Genomic DNA, 22,016 nt, shown 5'->3' on the forward strand with positions numbered 1-22,016 from the left:
GAAGGGGGAGTGAGACTGAAAGAGGAAGGACCGCTCAGGTGAGTGAGGGCTCTCCTTGAAGACCGTCACAAAGACTTTGAGTCAAAACGTTTGTCATTGAATTTACTAAGCTTCATTTAGTGTGTCTATTGAACACTGGGAGGGACTGGGAGGGAGGGAGGCAGTGTGGCTCTAGTGGAGCTGAGGAGGGACTGGGAGGGAGGGAGGCAGTGTGGCTCTAGTGGAGCTGAGGAGGGACTGGGAGGGAGGGAGGCGGTGTGGCTCTAGTGGAGCTGAGGAGGGACTGGGAGGGAGGGAGGCGGTGTGGCTCTAGTGGAGCTGAGGAGGGACTGGGAGGGAGGGAGGCAGTGTGGCTCTAGTGGAGCTGAGGAGGGACTGGGAGGGAGGGAGGCAGTGTGGCTCTAGTGGAGCTGAGGAGGGACTGGGAGGGAGGGAGGCAGTGTGGCTCTAGTGGAGCTGAGGAGGGACTGGGAGGCAGTGTGGCTCTAGTGGAGCTGAGGAGGGACTGGGAGGGAGGGAGGCAGTGTGGCTCTAGTGGAGCTGAGGAGGGACTGGGAGGGAGGGAGGCAGTGTGGCTCTAGTGGAGCTGAGGAGGGACTGGGAGGCAGTGTGGCTCTAGTGGAGCTGAGGAGGGACTGGGAGGGAGGGAGGCAGTGTGGCTCTAGTGGAGCTGAGGAGGGACTGGGAGGGAGGGAGGCAGTGTGGCTCTAGTGGAGCTGAGGAGGGACTGGGAGGGAGGGAAGCAGTGTGGCTCTAGTGGAGCTGAGGAGGGACTGGGAGGGAGGGAGGCAGTGTGGCTCTAGTGGAGCTGAGGAGGGACTGGGAGGGAGGGAAGCAGTGTGGCTCTAGTGGAGCTGAGGAGGGACTGGGAGGGAGGGAAGCAGTGTGGCTCTAGTGGAGCTGAGGAGGGACTGGGAGGGAGGGAGGCAGTGTGGCTCTAGTGGAGCTGAGGAGGGACTGGGAGGGAGGGAAGCAGTGTGGCTCTAGTGGAGCTGAGGAGGGACTGGGAGGGAGGGAGGCGGTGTGTCTCTAGTGGTTAGAGCTGAGGAGGGACTGGGAGGGAGGGAAGCAGTGTGGCTCTAGTGGAGCTGAGGAGGGACTGGGAGGGAGGGAGGGAGGGAGGCAGTGTGGCTCCAGTTGTTCGCTGCAGTTCTCTCCAGTAGATGATTGCTGGCAGAGGCTCGCTGTTACTCATTGTTGTTTGAGGGGTAATGGAGCGAGTAACAGCTGAGTAAGCAGAGTGTCAGTAAACCCTGAGAAAGGAGAGGAGAGAGGAGAGACACAAATAGATTTGCTTCTGAAAAGACTCCTCACGGTCGATTGTCTGTTTCTCTGTGCAGGTGCCCCGAGACCAGACCTGACGAGTGGATATACAGAGCCTGCCAGACCTGAGACACACACACACTGAGACACACACACACGCATGCACGCACACACTGACACTGTGATGGAGAGAGACGACAGCTCCCTGCCCCTCTACCCGATCGAACAATGGCAGAACACCAGCCAGTCCTCCCCTGCCTCTCTAGCGCCCCCTAGCCCCCCCACCACCCCCTCCTCCTCCCCCTCGTCCTGCCACATCGACGAATCCTACAAATACATCTTCCTGCCCTTGTGCTACTCTGTCACCTTCCTCCTCAGCCTGGTCCTGAACTCCATCATCCTGCATCGCTCCTTCTGCGGGGGTGGGCACCGCGGAGGAGGCAGAGCCAAGCGCTGGACCCCCTCCCTCACCTACATGGTCAACCTGGCCACCACTGACCTCATGTACGGCCTCTCGCTGCCCTTCCTGATCGCCAGCTATGCCATGCGGGACCGCTGGGTGTTCGGGGACCCCGTGTGCCGGCTGGTGCGTTTCCTCTTCTACTTCAACCTCTACTGCAGCCTGGCCTTCCTGGCCTGCATCTCCCTGCACCGCTACCTGGGCGTGTGCCACCCCTTGCGCTCCCTGGCCAGCGGGGGGCCCCGCCGGGGCCGTCAAGGGGGTCTGCCTGCTGGTCTGGGCCGTGGTGTTCGCTCTCACCAGTCCCATTTTCCGCTTCGCCCGCACTGGGAAGAACCGGGACGGGAACACGGTGTGCTGGGACGACGCGCCGGACTGGGAGCTGCAGGACTACGTTCCTTACGGGATCACCCTCCACGTGCTGCTCTTCTGCCTGCCCTTCGGGGTCATCGGGTGGTGTTACTCCAGGGTGGCCCGGACCATCTTCCGAAGCCTGGGGGAGGAGGGAGGAGGAGGAGGAGGAGGAGGAGACGGGGGGCTCCCCTCCTCCTCCTCCTCTCCCCAGCCCCCTCCCTCGCACTCCTTCCTCAGTCTCAGGCGGCGGCGCCAGTCCCTGCGCACGGTGGTGACCATAACGCTGCTGCTGGCGCTCTGCTTCCTGCCCTTCCCACGTCACGCGCACCGTCTTCCTGCTGCTCAAGGGCTCGGCCTGGGGGGCCGACTGCCGCACCGTCGCACTCGTCTCCATCTGCTACAAGCTGACCCGGCCGCTCGCCTCCTTCAACGCCTGGCTCAACGCCCTGCTCTACTTCCTCACCAAGGGGAGGGGCGGGGCTGCCAGGGGAGGGGCCCGGAGAGAGGGCGGGGCCCAGAGGCTGGAGGTGCTGCAGCAGAAGCAAGACCCGGAGAGGAAGAGCGCACCCCCCGCGGACAGCGACTTCAAAACCTTGCACTGAGACACGGGGACACTGAGACATTGAGACACAGGGACATTGAGACACAGGGACACGGAGACATTGAGACACAGGGACACAGAGCCACAGAGACATTGAGACACAGGGACACAGAGACATTGAGATCTGGAGACACAGGGACATGGAGACATTGAGACCGGGAGACATTGAGATCCGGAGACACAGAGACATTGAGACACAGGGACATGGAGACATTGAGATCCGGAGACACAGAGACATGGAGACACTGAGTCAGGGACAATGAGACACAGAGACACCCGAATAGACAAACTGTATCCTAAAGTATTATCCATGAGAAAATGTACACTATAGGATTATGTGGGAGACTATGTCCTGTTGGATTATCTGTGAGACGCTGTCCTGTTGGATTATCTATGAGACTCTGTCCTGTCAAATTATCTATGAGACTCTGTCCTGTCGAATTATCTGTGTCCTGTAGGATTATTTGCAAGTCTGTCCTGTGTAGAATTATTAATCTGTGTTGTTACAATGAGACAGTGATAGCGAGACTGGATTAGCGGTGAGACTGTTTCCTATTGAGGTTCTATAGGAAGCCCTCTGAGACGACCGCATCTCCTGGGTTATCTGTGAGACTGTGTGTGATCCCTACAGGATCCCATGTGATCTATTGGGATCTCTGTATTGAGAAATCACACGGGGGGGGGGTCCTAATTGCTTAGATTCACGACCGTACCAATAAAAGAAAGCTTCTTCCTCTCGGCACGCATCCGCTTCCGTGGGTTTTGTGTTCAATGTGTTGTTTTTGCAGAATTTCAGTATTTTTTTGCTGTTTTTGTTTTTGGTTGTTCATTTTGTTCAGAGTTCACAGTCATGGCATTTCTGACGTTAATCATCTTGGGAAACGTTCCTGAACGCAAACCCAAAGTTCAAACTACCTCCGGGACCAGCGGAGTGAAAACTAACAGCAAACAAAATATTAAACAGCGCGGGACGCCTTCTCACTCCTATAGACACGTGAGTCTGTTTACTATTGAAGCAAGCCTGCCCTGGAGGGAGGGAGGGAGGGAGCAGTTCAGTCTCACGCATGCCCTGGACTGCACTGGAGGGAGCACCCTTTCTCTAAGGGAGGGAGGGAGGGAGGGAGCAGTTCAGTCTCAAGCATGCCCTGGACTGCACTGGAGGGAGCACCCTTTCTCTTAGGGAGGGAGGGAGGGAGGGAGCAGTTCAGTCTCAAGCATGCCCTGGACTGCACTGGAGGGAGCACCCTTTCTCTAAGGGAGGGAGGGAGGGAGGGAGCAGTTCAGTCTCAAGCATGCCCTGGACTGCACTGGAGGGAGCACCCTTTCTCTAAGGGAGGGAGGGAGGGAGGGAGCAGTTCAGTCTCAAGCATGCCCTGGACTGCACTGGAGGGAGCACCCTTTCTCTTAGGGAGGGAGGGAGCAGTTCAGTCTCACGCATGCCCTGGACTGCACTGGAGGGAGCACCCTTTCTCTTAGGGAGGGAGGGAGCAGTTCAGTCTCAAGTCTGCCCTGGACTGCACTGGAGGGAGCACCCTTTCTCTTAGGGAGGGAGGGAGGGAGGGAGCAGTTCAGTCTCAAGCATGCCCTGGACTGCACTGGAGGGAGCACCCTTTCTCTTAGGGAGGGAGGGAGGGAGGGAGGGAGCAGTTCAGTCTCAAGTCTGCACTGGAGGGAGGGAGGGAGCAGTTCAGTCTCAAGCATGCCCTGGACTGCACTGGAGGGAGCACCCTTTCTCTTAGGGAGGGAGGGAGGGAGGGAGGGAGCAGTTCAGTCTCAAGTCTGCACTGGAGGGAGGGAGGGAGCAGTTCAGTCTCAAGCATGCCCTGGACTGCACTGGAGGGAGCACCCTTTCTCTTAGGTAGGGAGGGAGGGAGGGAGGGAGCAGTTCAGTCTCAAGCATGCCCTGGACTGCACTGGAGGGAGCACCCTTTCTCGGAGGGAGGGAGGGAGGGAGGGAGGGAGCAGTTCAGTCTCAAGTCTGCACTGGAGGGAGGGAGGGAGCAGTTCAGTCTCCATGCCTCAAGCCTGTCCTGGACTGGAGGGAGCCCCTTTTCTCTCAGGGAGGGAGGGACGGAGCAGTTCAGTCTCAAGCCTGCCCTGGACTGGAGGGAACCCCCAATCCCCATTGAGAATGACCAGTTCTTATTTCACACACTGTGCCTGTGAAGTTCCTTCACAAATTCTGCACCTTGTTCATTCTTAAAAACACAGCAAGCACACAGTGTTCCATTACATCATTAACTCTAAAGACCCGCCCACCTGCTGTTCTAGAACAGAATTCTCAGATTGGTCCCGGTGCATTGTGACATCACTGAAACACTCTCCAGCAGGGAGACCAGTGTGAACCGGCCCCAGGGTTCCCGGGCCCAGACTTCCGATCGCTGTGTATCAAAAACTCAAGCCATTAATGAGACGCCTGACCCTGGGTTCAAAGAATAACAGAAAAAAATAAAACACTGTGAGAGAGAGAGAGAGAGAGAGAGAGAGAGAGAGAGAGAGAGAGAGAGAGAGAGAGAGAGAGTCATTCCTCAATAAGTATCTACTGACTATTTTACAGATTAATTTATTTAGTGGTTAGAATTGAGAGACAGAGAGGGAAGCAGTGTGGCTCTAGTGGTTAGAACTGAATACTTCTAAGACAAGCACTATATATATATATATATATATATATATATATATATATATATATATATATAGTGAAGGATTTGTATATAGTGAAGGATTTGTAATCAATTATTCTACCTTTTTAAGTACCTGAAATATCCTTTTCTTTATATATATATATATATATATATATATATATATAAGAAAAGGATATTTCAGGTACTTAAAAAGGTAGAATAATTGATTACAAATCCTTCACTATATACAAATCCTTCACTATATATATATATATATATATATATATATATATATTATATATATATATATATATATATATATATATAACAAGAATGCAAATATATGTTTATAATTAAAATTCTATGTATGTTATTTAGCACTGTACACGAGTTCTCATTTTTGGTTGCAGTTCCACGGGAGTGCGCAGGGAGGCGCTGTTGCCCTGGCCGTCTCGATATTAGTCAGAATACATTTAGCTGCAGACTGTACTATATATAGAAAACATTGTTTTTATTAGCGATAAATCACGTATTATAATTATTTAGGGTTTCGAGCGGGCGTCGGGAGGGGAACGGCGGGTGTAGGGGACGGGACGGGACGGGGGGGGATCAAAAAAAAAAATAATTTAAAAAAAACGAGAACCGCGTCCCGCTAACTAACTGTGCTGTTATAAAACATAAATAAATACAGAGGATTTAAACTTCACCGCAGACGGGGAAACTTTTAAAAGATTGCGTCAGAGGCGATCTTTCAGTTTTGCGGCGTTATTCGGATGTTTGACGCGATTAAAGTGATTTTCATTATTTTTTCAAACACGGTTTTACTGTTCGCTATTCGTCGTGGTGACGGGTTTTAGAATGGAAACCAATTAGTTGTTTTAATTTTTATTTTTACTTGCTGTTCGGACTCGTTTGAAAAACTATTTTTGGTTTTCTCTCTCTCTCTCTCCTCGGCCCTCGCTGTGTGCGGCTACGTTTACAGCCCCCCCCCCCCCCCGGGTCCTGGCTTGCTGAACTAAAAATGCGCAAGTGTGGCTGAATCTGTCGCTGTTTCCCGGCGGTTTCCGAGCGCTTTGAACCGAGGGGAAGAGGGTGAGGCCTGCGGGTCGGGCTTTCACCGGGCTAGAGTAGCTGCGCTCGCTGGATTCGGGTGCAGGGGGGCCGGCTGCAGTGGCAGTCTCGAGTCCGCGGGCCCAGCGAGACGATATGGAGCGGATGGAGGTGGATCAGTGCGCAGGCGCAGGAAGCGGAGGAGGGGCTCTGCGGCGGTCCAACAGCGCCCCCATGATCACCGGTGTCAGGTACGGGTACTGCAGACTGACTGTTTACTGACATTATTATTATTATTATTATTATTATTATTATTATTATTATTATTATTATTATTATTTGTTTATTTAGCAGACGCCTTTATCCAAGGCGACTTACAGAGACTAGGGTGTGTGAACTATGCATCAGCTGCAGAGTCACTTACAACTACGTCTCACCCGAAAGACGGAGCACAAGGAGGTGAAGTGACTCGCTCAGGGTCACACAATGAGTCAGTGGCTGAGCTGGGATTTGAACCGGAGACCTCCTGGTTGCAAGCCCTTTTCTTTAAGCACTGGACCACACAATATTACGTTTGTAATCCAGTAATGCACTTAAATTCAGAGGATCGATACAGTTTATGATGTACAGGGAAATGTGTTAATCTCTTACGATGATAGTTAATTAACATTACTGTTGACCCTATATATATATATATACCTAGGAAGAAGTAATCAATAAACTGAAAACTCACTATTTTAATAATATGTTTCGGCTTCCGCCTTCATTGAAGTAGCGAGCTTTCATTGCGTCGATGATTTTTGTTCTCCAATGAGTATCTCTTGGGTCCTCGTTCTCTTGGACACGGAGCTGCTGTTTGCTGTTTTATTCTGACGCTCGTACCCCACTGCCCAGTTTGAAAAGTCCTCTCTCCGCCCCGGTCCTCACGCCTGTCTCTCCCGCGTCTCTCCCACTCAGTGACGGCGCGGCCGTGTTCCACGCGGGGGGGTCCGCGCGCTATCGGAGGAGCAGCGTGTCCGTCAATCTCAGCTGCCCGGGTCAGGTGAGTCGAGTGGGGTAAAAGCACTGTGTGTGTGTGTGTGTGAGAGAGAGAGTGAGGGAGTCTGTGAGTGTGTGTCTCACCCCCCTCCCCTCTCTCTCTCTCTCTCTCTCTCTCTCTCTCTCTCTCTCTCTCTCTCAGGCCCTCCCCCTGTCTCCATTCCGACTGGCCAGCGGTCGGTTGGAGCCTCACAAGCAGGTGAGTCTCTGGGGTGGTTCATTGATTATTGATTATTGATTGTTGATTAGCTCAGAGAGGATGAGGAAGGGTCCTTGTCGGAGGCTGTTAGGAAGGTTTGGGGACTTGAGCGCATGGTTAAGCCCCTGCTGGCTGATGATTGATGATTGGTTATTGGTTATTGATCTGTCGATTTGGTTTCTCAGGAGGAGAGCATGGAGATGAACTCCAGAGACACGCTGCCGAGGAACAGGTGAGGCTGCCTTCTATTTGTGTAACTCTCCCAAATCCCAAATCCACCAGACACCCAGCAGCGCTGGAGCTAGAAACTTTAGAAATCCACTCAGTAAGTTCAGTGAGAGGCGTTTGGACGAGAAGCCTTTCTCAGTGCAGAGTTAACCATTGAATTTACACTGAAGACACTGAGAAAGACTTCTAGTGGAAACGTTAGCCATTGAATTTACACTGAAGACACTGAGAAAGACTTCTAATGGAAACGTTAGTCATTGAATTAAACTGAAGACGCTGAGAAAGACTTCTAGTTGAAACGTTAGTCATTGAATTAAACTGAAGACGCTGAGAAAGACTTCTAGTGGAAACGTTAGCCATTAAATTTACACTGAAGACGCTGAGAAAGACTTCTAGTGGAAACATTTCTCATGATGTAGTTTCTTTTAGTATTTAATCATATTACTTGTCTCCACAGCTCCCAGCACTCCCAGCACACAGCCAGGCACTGGGATGAAGGATTCTCACTGGTGAGTCCAGGAGGGGGTAAACCCAGTGTTACCCAGAAACGCTGGTCTGCTTGACTCAGCCTCTTCTAGTTCAATAACGCTGATGAAGGCACTGGAGTCCAAACGCTGGTCTGCTTGACTCAGTTTAGGTTCAATAACACTGATGAAGGCACTGGATCCCAAACGCTGGTCTGCTTGACTCAGTTTAGTTTCAATAACACTGATGAAGGCACTGGATCCCAAACGCTGGTCTGCTTGACTCAGTTTAGTTTCAATAACGCTGATGAAGGCACTGGAGCCCAAACGCTGGTCTGCTTGACTGAGTTGTGTAACCAGCTAATTCTTTCCCTATTTTGCAGCCAATCCATGCTGTTGACAGCGGGGTCACACCAAATTCCTCCCCCAGTCCGACAAGGAGGTTTGCAAGGTAGGTTCCTTTTCTCTCTGTTTTTAAAAAGACAGGAATCCAGACATAAGTTTTAAAAAAACAGTTTCAGGAGTGTTTTTTTAAGGACTGCTTTGAAAACGTCCCTCAGATTGAACAGCGATACGAACCCCTTTTCCAAAAGACTTCAGTCGAAAACATCGGTCATTGAAAGCATTTCTCTCTCTGTCCAGCAGGGGGAGTGTGAGCCCCAGTGTGCGCTCCCCACCCCTGGGGTCCCTCAAGAGGAAAGGTGAGCACCCCCCTCTCTCCTCTAGAACACCCTCTCAACTAGAACCCCTCACCACTCTAAAACCCTTCTCTACTCTAAAACCTGTGTTTATTCATTTAACTGCTGTAGAACCCCCCACTCTATTCAAGAACCCATCTCTACTATAGAACCTTTGCCCATTCTAGAACATATCAGCTCTAGAACACAATTTACTCTAAAACCCTTTCTATTCAAGAACCCTTCTGTACTCTAGAACCTCTCCTTGTCCCCTCTCAGGTGGCGTGGATCTCGATGCCCCGCCTAAGAAGCTGTTTGTGGCGGGGGTGCCGGGACGGGGGCGCCAGGACTCTGCTCTCCTCACTGCGGGCTGCTCTCTCAGGTAACGCCCCCTAGAGGCACTAGAGATGCGTCACTCCTGCTGGAGCTCTGGAATGTGTGCTGGAGGCGTGTCATACAGCTGTTTGATGTGTTGATGTCTCTCTCCTCCCCCCATCTCGTCTCTCAGTGTGTTCCCTGCTGGGTGTGTCGGAGCTGGGGTCCCAGTCTGCACCCCCCCCCAGGACCCCCCTCCTCTGTCCCTCGCGGTCTCCCTGCCGGCCCCCCGCTCGCCACTCTGCTTCCCTCAAGCCTTCACCACACAGCCCCCCGGCATCTAACCAGTCACAGGGCTGGAGAGGATGGGGCACTGGGGGCTGGGCCAATCAGAGGACAAGAGACCAGGAGCTGGGCCAATCAGAGACCGGAGACCAGGAGCGGGGCCAATCAGAAACCTGGGAACTGAGACAATCGGAGGAGAGAAAAGGAGAGGACAACATGCTGGACCAATCAGAGAAAAGGAGACCAGTGGGTCGGGCCAATCAGAAAGGAGTGTTTTGTGTTTCCTGTCATCAGTTTTTCCTTCCTGGTGACCCAGTTGAAGTAAGGAAATGAAGGAGCAGGCGGCTGGCAGGAGTGCTTTGTGTTCTCTCAGAGCGGAGCGCTTCACAGAGGGGGGTCTGGAGCATCTTTTTAAAATGTGCTTTTATTTTTGTTATAAAAATATTTTGAGTAAATCACACCCTGTGTATCTTCAGCCTACAGAATCATCCAACCCAAACACACACACCGACACGCTCGCTCGAGCCCTGGGGTTCAGAGCTCCCCTCAATGAAGTCTGTTACTATTATTAATATTGAAATGATCAGGAGCCAGGAGATCGAGCAGGGTTACAAACTCACACTAGCCCTGCTGCTGCTGCTGCTGCTGCACCCAGTCCTGGGGTTCAGAGCTCCCCTCAATGAAGTCTGTTACTATTATTATTATTGAAATGATCAGGAGCCAGGAGTTTGAGCAGGGTTACAAACTCACACTAGCCCTGCTGCTGCTGCTGCTGCTGCTGCACCCAGTCCTGGGGTTCAGAGCTCCCCTCAATGAAGTCTAGTATTATTATTATTATTATTATTATTATTATTATTATTATTATTATTATTGCAATGATCAGGAGCCAGGAGTTTGAGCAGGGTTAGATACACACACCCTGCTGCAAAACTACAAAGTGACACGCACACACACGCACGCGCACACACACACACACGCACACACACACGCACACGCACACACAGGAGGATGAAGGGTTGGAGGAGTATTTGAAACTTTGTAAATAGAAAAATAATAAATAAATAAATAAAGAAAGTATTTTTTATGAACTTGTAAAAGGCACACGCTGTGTATTTCTGAATCCTGCCATCTTTCACTGATCCCCCAGTCATTCCGAGCGCGTCCTGTTTGTCAAACTAAAGCTCTGTCACGCATTCTAATGAAAAACAAAATGTGCAACGACCTCTGAAGGTCACATACATATAGAAAGAAATACATCTATAGGAATAAAATGTGAGTACTGAACACCCTGTCCCTGACTCTTATTGATTCAGCTCGCGCTATTTTTTCTGTCATGTATATATTATTATTTATTTTTATTTCTTAACAGATTATATATGTGTGTGTGTGTGTGTGTGTGTGTGTGTGTGTGTGTGTCTAAGTGTGTGTGTGTGTGTGTGTCTCAGTGTGTGTGTGTCTCAGTGTGTGTGTGTGTGTGTGTGTCTGTGTGTCTCAGTGTGTGTGTGTGTGTCTGTGTGTCTCAGTGTGTGTGTGTGTGTGTCTCAGTGTGTGTGTCTGTGTGTCTCAGTGTGTGTGTGTGTGTGTGTGTGTGTGTCTCAGTGTGTGTGTGTGTGTGTCTCAGTGTGTGTGTGTGTGTCTCAGTGTGTGTGTGTGTGTGTGTATATGTGTGTGTGTGTGTGTGTGTGTGTGTGTGTCTCAGTGTGTGTGTGTGTGTGTGTGTCTCAGTGTGTGTGTGTCTGTGTGTCTCAGTGTGTGTGTGTCTCAGTGTGTGCGTGCGTGTGTGTGTGTGTGTATGTATATGTGTGTGTGTGTGTCAGTGTGTGTGTGTGTCTGTGTGTGTGTGTGTCAGTGTGTGTGTGTGTGTATGTATATGTGTGTGTGTGTGCGCGTGTTTATATGCTGATATATAGCTGTGGCCAAAAGTTTTGCATCACCTAACATTTTAGGATTGAGACATGATTTTGAAAAAAAAAAAAAACCAATATGAACATAATTGAAATATTTTATTAAACATCGTGTAATCAAAGAAACTACAAAATGAGATCGCAGAAAAGTCTACCGGAAGTTATAATAGTAGTATAGTAGCATTTCCTGTTAGATTTTCGAAACGTCACATTATTCAATTTGTTAGTTTTTCAGTTAAGTCTGTGGAAAACTATACAAAGCGCTGGTGTGTAGTTCAATATGTTAACATTATACAGCAGGTTTCATTCGACTTCATGAAGCCAAACGAGTTCATTCTAGCGGACAAAATCACAAATATCAGGCAATAGATACACATTATTATTATTATTATTATTATTATTATTATTATTATACAATTTTAACATTTTAAAAAGTTGCATAGCTTAAAGTGCTATTTTATACATAAAACAAAAAACAAAATAAATAACTAAAATTAAAACAATGTAAATACAAATCAACATTAATATAGAAGGTGCTGTATAGTTTATTCGTAAAAACCAAACTCTCTGTTTACAGTTTAATGCATTTGATATAACGTGTGGCTGCTGTTGCTTGTTATGACCAGCAGGGGGCGACAAAAACGCCTCTCCTTCGTATTTATTTTTAAAATCCCTCCATCTACTCCCGTGGTGCACTTCGGCTCACAAATAACGGTCATATTAATTAAACAAAAAATAAATAAAAATATATAGAAGCGAAATTATGAACAACGAGTAACGGGATCTGTTGAATCAGGGGACGGCGAAGCGGCTCCGGCGGCGTAAAAAAATTTATATCGGCTTTTACGTTTTTAATTTAATTTTTTTTTTTTTTTTTTTTTTTTTTTTTTTTTTTCTTGTCGGCAGGCTCGAGCTCTAGTCAGACGGAGCGAGACCCGCTTTGGCGCCATTTTCAAACAGTAGCGGCGGGGAGATTCGTAGGTCCAAACAAAAGCATTCAAACTTTCATTTAATTTTAAAAACCTTTTTATTTCATTTCGATTCTTCTGAAAAAAAACTCGGCTGTATATTTTTTTGTAAATTTCTTGCTGGTTTTTTTTACGCCTGTTTCCAGGGTTACACCCTCAACAACAAAGGTAAGGATTTTATTTACGTTTCTAAAAATAAAAATAAAAATTACTTGTCTTAAAAAAAAAAAAAGAAAAAAAAAACGTATTCGATTGTAGGCTGTGTTTTTGCACCGGTGTCAGTGTTTATAATCGTGAATTTAGCGTATTTTTGTTTTTATAGCTTTAGTTTTCTTTTGTGTGTGTGAGAGAGAGAGAGGGAGAGAAAGAGAGAGGGGGGAGAGAAAGAGAGGGAGGGGGGAGAGAAAGAGAGAGAGGGGGGGAGAGAAAGAGAGAGGGGGGAGGGGGAGAGAGAGAGAGAGAGAGAGAGAGGGGGGGGGAGAGAAAGAGAGAGGGGGAGGGAGAGAAAGAGAGAGAGGGGGAGGGAGAGAGAGAGAAAGAAAGAGAGAGAGGCTTCTCTAACTGACCAGACTCACTTCTGCAAAACTGACACACACAAAAACGACGAAATAATTAATTTGACATATAATCTAATAACTTCACAAAACAGCTGTAGTGAACTTTGCACACAATATATATATATATATATATATATATATATATATATATATATATATCTATATATATATATATATATCTATATATATATATATATATATCTATATATATATATAGATATATATATAGATATAGATAGATATAATATTTAAGGTGAGGCTACACATTTGCACCCCTGTTAAAATTTCCACGCTAACTAACTCAACTGATATCGTGTGGCCCTGAATACTTTGAATAATATCACCTCCAATCACTGTTAAACTTATTTTAGTATTAAACACAAACTCTTGCGGTTTATTAAATACGTGTTTTTTTAAAATGTTTATTTTTTTACACAACCCATATAACCCTTCGTGTGTGTGAGTGTGTATATATAAAAAAAAAATATATATAAAAATAAAAAAAAAGTTTAATAGTTATGACTGACATTTTCGTTGCCCTTTTAAATCGACCAGAGAAAAATTAAAATGATGCCGGCAAACCGTATTTAATTACAAACAATAAATATATAAATCTAAATTATTATTATTATTATTATTATTATTATCATTATTATTATTATTATTATTATTATTATTATTATTATTATTATTAGTTGTTCATCGAATGAACGTGAAATTCTTAGCTAAAAATAAGCATCAGGTATTATTAACGCAAATAACTTATAATAATTCTAATCCTAATAATAATAATCATAATAATAATAATAATCATAATAATAATAATAATAATAATAATAATCATAATAATAATCCTAATAATAAGAATAAGAAGAAGAAGAAGAAGAAGAAGAAGAAGAATGACGATAATAATACTACATTTATTATAATCATAGTTTCACAATATTTCACCAATAATACTTTTTTTATATAATCCCTAAACAACGCCGTTCAGAAAACCAAAGTGTGGACACGCTGATTAGGCGCACACTGGACGGTGTGAGGTTCAAACATTTTGTATTTTAATAAATAAAATCACTGAGACCGACCCCCCCACAAAGACTGCGTGTGAGAAAAAAAATAAAATAAAAACATCAAACAAGATTAAATTACTGCAAGTTACACCGAGCTGGAAAATGCGCCATTAAAAAAATTTAAAAAATTGCTTCAAACTCCCAAAATATAAGAAGTCAGTTTGGCAAGCTAGCGAAAAGTAACGTTCGTTTTGTGCAAAAACCAAAAAAAATGCACAGTTTTTTTAATGTCCACTGTTCTGATCATTATATTCTCTACTTACTGCATCCCATTCGCACTGCTGGAGACTGGTTCACTGTTTCTAGATTGTCCTTTATATTAAGGGCACCTGTAGAACTCCTCTGTTTGTATCCTGGGACACTATCACCCTTCATTTAAATGTGCTTTATTTTGCTCTTATCTGCCCCCTATTTTACTGCATTTAATCCTGTACTTCAGAATACTGTAATCTGTCAAGTGTTTAACCTGTAGTACTTTGTATTTAATCATATCCTGATGTAACTATCACTATTTAATCATATCCTGATGTAACTATCACTATTATCTGCTGTATTATGGAATTGTGGTTTGTCAAACTTGTACTTTGCTTGAACAAAAGTTATTGTATTTCTTGCTCTTATTGTATTACTTGTATTGTAACGCTTGAAATGTATTTGCTTACGATTGTAAGTCGCCCTGGATAAGGGCGTCTGCTAAGAAATAAATAATAATAATAATAATAATAAATAATAATAATAATAATAATATGTATATATACATATATAGATAGACAGATAGAGAGAGAAAGAGAGAGAGATCATTCAAAAGCAGCCAGCAGCTCTTTATCCCAGGAGAAGCAGGATGCTAGTAATTGATGAACTGCTAACACTCTTTTAATAACAACCTACATACAATGTTTCAATCTTGAACAAACAGCATCATTTCTACTGTGCTCTATCAAGAAGGGGAAAGTCGCAGCTAATTATTAAATGAGTTTTCAGATTTTTCTTCATTGTGTTTGTGTGTGTGTGTGTGTGTGTATATGTATAATATATACACACCACACACACACTCACACATTGCATTAGATCATGAAACTCTTTCTAAACACTCTGAAATCCAGCCTGCGCTGCACAGGGGAGTTTAAAGCATGCTGTTGAAACACGCGCTGATATAAATGCTGCAGTCATTCTGTTATTGAACAGATCTCCAAACCCCACAGTCCTCGTGCTGATGGGGGCGAGTCACAGGATCGTGGTGCTTTCTGTATAGTGATCGAGGTCTGGATCGTGATGCTTTCTGTATCGTGATCGAGGTCTGGATAGTGATGCTTTCTGTATCGTGATCGAGGTCTGTATCGCGATCGAGGTCTGGATCGTGATGATTTCTGGATCGTGATCGAGGTCTGGATCGTGATCGAGGTCTGTATCGTTATCGAGGTCTGGATCGTGATGCTTTCTGGATCGTGATCGAGGTCTGGATCGTGATGCTTTCTGTATCGTGATCGAGGTCTGGATAGTGATGCTTTCTGGATCGTGATCGAGGTCTGGATCGTTATCGAGGTCTGGATCGTGATGCTTTCTGGATCGTGATCGAGGTCTGGATCGTGATCGAGGTCTGTATCGTGATCGAGGTCTGGATAGTGATGCTTTCTGGATCGTGATCGAGGTCTGGATCGTGATCGAGGTCTGTATCGTTATCGAGGTCTGGATCGTGATGCTTTCTGGATCGTGATCGTGATCGAGGTCTGTATCGTGATCGAGGTCTGGATAGTGATGCTTTCTGGATCGTGATCGAGGTCTGGATCGTGGTGCTTTCTGTATCGTGATCGAGGTCTGGATCGTGATGCTTTCTGTATCGTGATCGAGGTCTGGATCGTGATGCTTTCTGGATCGTGATCGAGGTCTGGATCGTGATGCTTTCTGGATCGTGATCGAGGTCTGGATCGTGATGCTTTCTGGATCGTGATCGAGGTCTGGATCGTGATGCTTTCTGGATCGTGATCGAGGTCTGGATCGTGATGCTTTCTGGATCGTGATCGAGGTCTGGATCGTGATGCTTTCTGGATCGTGATCGAGGTCTGGATCGTGATGCTTTCTGTATCGTGATCGAGGTCTGGATCGTGATGCTTTCTGTATCGTGATCGAGGTCTGGATCGTGATGATTTCTGTATCATCATCAAGGTCTGTATCGTGATGCTTTCTGGATCATGATAGAGGTCTGGATCTTGATCGAAGTCTGTATCGTGATGCTTTCTGGATCGTGATCGAGGTCTGGATCTTGATCGAAGTCTGTATCGTGATGCTTTCTGGATCGTGATCGAGGTCTGGATCTTGATCGAAGTCTGTATCGTGATGCTTTCTGGATCATGATCGAAGTCTGTATCGTGATGCTTTCTGTATCGCGATCGAGGTCTGGATCGTGGTGCTTTCTGGATCGTGATCGAGGTCTGGATTGTGATCGAGGTCTGGATCGTGATGCTTTCTGGATCGTGATCGAGGTCTGGATCGTGATGCTTTCTGGATCGTGATCGAGGTCTGGATAGTGATGCTTTCTGGATCGTGATCAAGGTCTTTCTGGATCGTGATCGAGGTCTGGATCGTGATCGAGGTCTGGATCGTGATACGAGACCCAAGCAGCACAGCTCACTACTTCAGCAAGCCGGTCTCGCAATGAAGAATACGTTTGTTTTGTAATTGCTGTGAATACATACTCTCCCCAACTCACTGAATCTCAGTCTTTCAACAAAACAGTCCTTCAGTAAATGATCGTCTGACCCGGGTCAAGCGAGACAAAACGCTTGACGGCTGTTCGTGAGCCGATGCAATAACAAACGGCCACACCTGCGTGAAGGTTCCACTTCCGCAAGGAACGTTTCTGTTTGTTCTGTTTAGCCATATTTGTGTTGCTTGAGACACCAGCACGAGCCAGATCGCAGTAGGGATGAAGAAACATTTGCTCTAATCAACATTTGGGCCGACGGTTCAACCCAGAGAAGCTTGGATGGAAGGTCGGTAACAAGCTGATCCGGGGCATGGATACTCGCATTGTGGACTTGCGTCTGTCACCCAGGTCAACCCTGCTTTATCACAAGCAGTGTGAAATCGCGTCCCCGACCCGCATGACACCGGGTCCTGACCTGGGGAGGTTCTGACCCGGGTAGAGCATGCCAGAGTGAAAGGGGCTCAATGTTTCTTCTTTCTAAGTTTTGTAACCCAGCCCCATGCACCCTGCTATTACCCGCCAGGCTCTGCCTCCTTTGTGACACATTCTAGCTGCGTTGGGAATAGTTTATGACAGATCCTTCAAAGAGCGCTAGCAACGGTTTTGAAAAACCATCTTCTTTCGCCTCATTGGCTGCTTTCACATGAAGTCCCCCCCCCCATCCCCTCCGTGTTGTGGAGAATCTCTGTGTGTGAATTACACGTGTGCATGTTTTTCACGTGTTGTATGATTAATGTATTTTTTTTTTTGCTTTGATTTGGGAATGGCTCGAATGCCACGCCTATAGACCCTGCTGCTGCATCCGGGCACTGTTCTGTATATCAGGGATGTGGGACCCTCCTGTTTAATCGCCTGAGTGTTTTAATCTTCCACAATCAGACCTGTTTGAAAGAGTGAAGCTTGAAGCTCGTTTTAGTCTTGTTGTTTTTATAATATGTAATTGGATTGGTAAGGCTGAGTGTGCGAGGAGGGGGGGTGGCGGGGGTGGGCGGGAGGCTCTGTTGAGTAAATCTAACTGCAGCAGATTCAACACTGCCTGTGCTGTGTGTGTCTCAGGCATGCCTAGCTTCCCAACCCTCGACAGCAAACACTGAGACAAGAGACTCAGAGAGCACAGATACAAGTGTGTTATATAGAGACTCAGAGAGCACAGATACAAGTGCATTAGATAGAGACTCAGAGAGCACAGATACAAGTGCGTTATATAGAGACTCAGAGAGCACAGATACAAGTGCGTTATATAGAGACTCAGAGAGCACAGATACAAGAGCATTAGATAGAGACTCAGAGAGCACAGATACAAGTGCGTTATATAGAGACTCAGAGAGCACAGATACAAGTGCATCAGAGACTCAGAGAGCACAGATACAAGTGCATTAGAGACTCAGAGAGCACAGATACAAGAGCATTAGATAGAGACTCAGAGAGCACAGATACAAGTGCGTTATATAGAGACTCAGAGAGCACAGATACAAGTGCGTTATATAGAGACTCAGAGAGCACAGATACAAGAGCATTAGAGACTCAGAGAGCACAGATACAAGTGCATTATATAGAGACTCAGAGAGCACAGATACAAGTGCGTTATATAGAGACTCAGAGAGCACAGATACAAGTGCATTAGAGACTCAGAGAGCACAGATACAAGTGCATTATATAGAGACTCAGAGAGCACAGATACAAGTGCATTAGATAGAGACTCAGAGAGCACAGATACAAGTGCGTTATATAGAGACTCAGAGAGCACAGATACAAGTGCGTTATATAGAGACTCAGAGAGCACAGATACAAGAGCATTAGATAGAGACTCAGAGAGCACAGATACAAGTGCGTTATATAGAGACTCAGAGAGCACAGATACAAGTGCATCAGAGACTCAGAGAGCACAGATACAAGTGCATTAGAGACTCAGAGAGCACAGATACAAGAGCATTAGATAGAGACTCAGAGAGCACAGATACAAGAGCATTAGATAGAGACTCAGAGAGCACAGATACAAGAGCATTAGATAGAGACTCAGAGAGCACAGATACAAGTGCATTAGATAGAGACTCAGAGAGCACAGATACAAGTGCATTAGAGACTCAGAGAGCACAGATACAAGTGCATTAGAGACTCAGAGAGCACAGATACAAGAGCATTAGAGACTCAGAGAGCACAGATACAAGAGCATTAGATAGAGACTCAGAGAGCACAGATACAAGTGCGTTATATAGAGACTCAGAGAGCACAGATACAAGTGCATTAGAGACTCAGAGAGCACAGATACAAGTGCGTTATATAGAGACTCAGAGAGCACAGATACAAGTGCGTTATATAGAGACTCAGAGAGCACAGATACAAGTGCATTATATAGAGACTCAGAGAGCACAGATACAAGTGCATTAGATAGAGACTCAGAGAGCACAGATACAAGTGCATTAGAGACTCAGAGAGCACAGATACAAGTGCGTTAGAGACTCAGAGAGCACAGATACAAGTGCATTAGAGACTCAGAGAGCACAGATACAAGTGCGTTATATAGAGACTCAGAGAGCACAGATACAAGTGCGTTATATAGAGACTCAGAGAGCACAGATACAAGTGCATTAGAGACTCAGAGAGCACAGATACAAGTGCGTTATATAGAGACTCAGAGAGCACAGATACAAGTGCATTAGAGACTCAGAGAGCACAGATACAAGTGCATTAGATAGAGACTCAGAGAGCACAGATACAAGTGCATTAGAGACTCAGAGAGCACAGATACAAGTGCGTTATATAGAGACTCAGAGAGCACAGATACAAGAGCATTATATAGAGACTCAGAGAGCACAGATACAAGTGCGTTATATAGAGACTCAGAGAGCACAGATACAAGTGCATTAGAGACTCAGAGAGCACAGATACAAGTGCATTAGAGACTCAGAGAGCACAGATACAAGAGCATTAGAGACTCAGAGAGCACAGATACAAGAGCATTAGATAGAGACTCAGAGAGCACAGATACAAGAGCATTAGATAGAGACTCAGAGAGCACAGATACAAGTGCATTATATAGAGACTCAGAGAGCACAGATACAAGTGCATTAGAGACTCAGAGAGCACAGATACAAGTGCGTTAGAGACTCAGAGAGCACAGATACAAGTGCGTTATATAGAGACTCAGAGAGCACAGATACAAGTGCATTAGAGACTCAGAGAGCACAGATACAAGTGCATTAGAGACTCAGAGAGCACAGATACAAGTGCGTTATATAGAGACTCAGAGAGCACAGATACAAGTGCGTTATATAGAGACTCAGAGAGCACAGATACAAGTGCATTAGAGACTCAGAGAGCACAGATACAAGTGCATTAGAGACTCAGAGAGCACAGATACAAGTGCGTTATATAGAGACTCAGAGAGCACAGATACAAGTGCATTAGAGACTCAGAGAGCACAGATACAAGTGCGTTATATAGAGACTCAGAGAGCACAGATACAAGTGCGTTATATAGAGACTCAGAGAGCACAGATACAAGTGCATTAGAGACTCAGAGAGCACAGATACAAGAGCATTAGAGACTCAGAGAGCACAGATACAAGTGCATTAGAGACTCAGAGAACACAGATACAAGTGCATTAGATAGAGACTCAGAGAGCACAGATACAAGTGCATTAGAGACTCAGAGAGCACAGATACAAGTGCGTTATATAGAGACTCAGAGAGCACAGATACAAGTGCGTTATATAGAGACTCAGAGAGCACAGATACAAGTGCATTAGAGACTCAGAGAGCACAGATACAAGTGCATTAGAGACTCAGAGAGCACAGGTACAAGTGCATTAGATAGAGACTCAGAGAGCACAGATACAAGAGCATTAGATAGAGACTCAGAGAGCACAGATACAAGAGCATTAGAGACTCAGAGAGCACAGATACAAGTGCGTTATATAGAGACTCAGAGAGCACAGATACAAGTGCGTTATATAGAGACTCAGAGAGCACAGATACAAGTGCATTAGAGACTCAGAGAACACAGATACAAGTGCATTAGATAGAGACTCAGAGAGCACAGATACAAGTGCATTAGAGACTCAGAGAGCACAGATACAAGTGCGTTATATAGAGACTCAGAGAGCACAGATACAAGTGCGTTATATAGAGACTCAGAGAGCACAGATACAAGAGCATTAGATAGAGACTCAGAGAGCACAGATACAAGTGCATTAGATAGAGAAATAGATAGAGGGATAACATAGGGAGCAAGTTCAAATAATTAAGGAGGGGGAGTTTTTTTTTTTACACTCGAGAAAACCGCTTTCTCAAAAGGAAGTGAATGGTGTGCTTCTCTCTCTCTCTCTCTCTGTCTCTCGCTCTGTCTTTTTTTTTTTTTTAAATAACGTTTTTCTAGAGTCGGCGTGTTGTGTGCTTGTTGCTCAGTCCTCGCTGGCTTCTCTCTCTCTCTCCAGCTCTCTCTCCCTCTCTCTCTCTCTCCAGCGCTCCCTCTCTCTCTCTCTCTCTCTCTCTCTCTCTCTCTCTCTCGCTCTCCGAGTCTTGGCAATGATACAAAAAGCCTGGCTTGAATCGTTAGCATTGGCGCAATCCAAGCCTTTTTTTTTTTTTTCTTCTTCTTCTCAGAAACTATTTTTTTACTCTCAAACGGCTGAACCCACGACCCCCAAACTTCATACCCCTCTAAAGCGGGCCTAGGGGGAGCCCCCGATTTTTTTTTTGATTTTTCCAGACGCCCCAAAAGGTGCAATTTAAATGTAGAAAGTGATGCCGGGGGAAAAAGTTCAAGCTAAATGCTTTTAACCTCCAAGCCCTTCGGTTCTGTTGTAGCAGAGCTGCGCCGGAGAGCGCTGGAGAGGCTGTCGTTTTGGGAGGTAGGCAGGCCTTGGGGCTCAATTCGGGGGGGAAATCTGCCCTCATCGGGGTCCGGGACCCCTGCTATAGGGGCGCGGGACACCCCTGCAACGAATCTGAGGCTGAAAAGAGGCTTTTGAAACAGTTTACCGGGGGGGGGGGGGGGGGCGGAAGGGGAGAAAATAGTTTGGTTTTCAGGTCTCTTTTTTTTTTTTTTTAATTTCCTTTTTTTCTCTCTTCTGCTCTCTATCCTTTTCCTCTCTTTTTTAATTATTTTTTTTTATAGCCCAGGCAAGTGCTGACAGTCGGTGGGTACAGCAGTATTTTGCAAATGGAAATCTGATGATGCGAAGAAGGGGTGGGGGTGGGGGTGGGGGTGGTGGGGGGGTGATGGGTTGAAGCATATCTTATATAAGTGTGTGT

The 22,016-nt window shown here is 46.1% G+C and overlaps 1 protein-coding gene and 1 pseudogene across 3 annotated transcripts; both read left to right on the forward strand.

Moving 5' to 3' along the window:
• The first annotated feature begins 1,171 nt into the window (after positions 1 to 1,171).
• LOC131734232 (P2Y purinoceptor 3-like) lies at positions 1,172 to 2,813 on the forward strand (annotated as a pseudogene).
• Positions 2,814 to 5,899: 3,086 nt separating this feature from the next.
• On the forward strand, positions 5,900 to 10,856 carry LOC131734230 (P2R1A-PPP2R2A-interacting phosphatase regulator 1-like). Of its 3 annotated transcripts, none has more exons than XM_059021312.1 (9): positions 5,900 to 6,600; positions 7,307 to 7,391; positions 7,530 to 7,586; positions 7,772 to 7,818; positions 8,272 to 8,323; positions 8,662 to 8,729; positions 8,924 to 8,979; positions 9,235 to 9,337; positions 9,464 to 10,856. In XM_059021312.1, exons 1-9 carry the CDS (start codon positions 6,506 to 6,508, stop codon positions 9,612 to 9,614), a joined length of 714 nt encoding a protein of 237 aa, XP_058877295.1. In that variant the 5' UTR covers positions 5,900 to 6,505; the 3' UTR covers positions 9,615 to 10,856. The 3 variants fall into 3 exon arrangements, with proteins under 3 accessions (XP_058877295.1, XP_058877296.1, XP_058877294.1); XM_059021311.1 differs by having other exon boundaries at positions 5,901 to 6,600; positions 8,921 to 8,979; positions 9,464 to 10,855; XM_059021313.1 differs by lacking the exon at positions 7,530 to 7,586 and having other exon boundaries at positions 8,921 to 8,979.
• The last annotated feature ends 11,160 nt before the right edge of the window (positions 10,857 to 22,016 follow it).

This window comes from Acipenser ruthenus, unplaced genomic scaffold (genome assembly GCF_902713425.1).
Source record: "Acipenser ruthenus unplaced genomic scaffold, fAciRut3.2 maternal haplotype, whole genome shotgun sequence".
Taxonomy (NCBI): domain Eukaryota; kingdom Metazoa; phylum Chordata; class Actinopteri; order Acipenseriformes; family Acipenseridae; genus Acipenser; species Acipenser ruthenus.

What these genes read in the sequence shown, in the direction of transcription:
- LOC131734230 (XM_059021311.1), top strand. Translation starts at nt 6,506, where the DNA reads ATGGAGCGGATGGAGGTGGATCAGTGCGCAGGCGCAGGAAGCGGAGGA. An exon ending in GGGATGAAGGATTCTCACTG is followed by an intron (nt 8,324 to 8,661) that starts GTGAGTCCAGGA and finishes CCTATTTTGCAG; the next exon opens with CCAATCCATGCTGTTGACAG. An exon ending in ACTGCGGGCTGCTCTCTCAG is followed by an intron (nt 9,338 to 9,463) that starts GTAACGCCCCCT and finishes CTCGTCTCTCAG; the next exon opens with TGTGTTCCCTGCTGGGTGTG.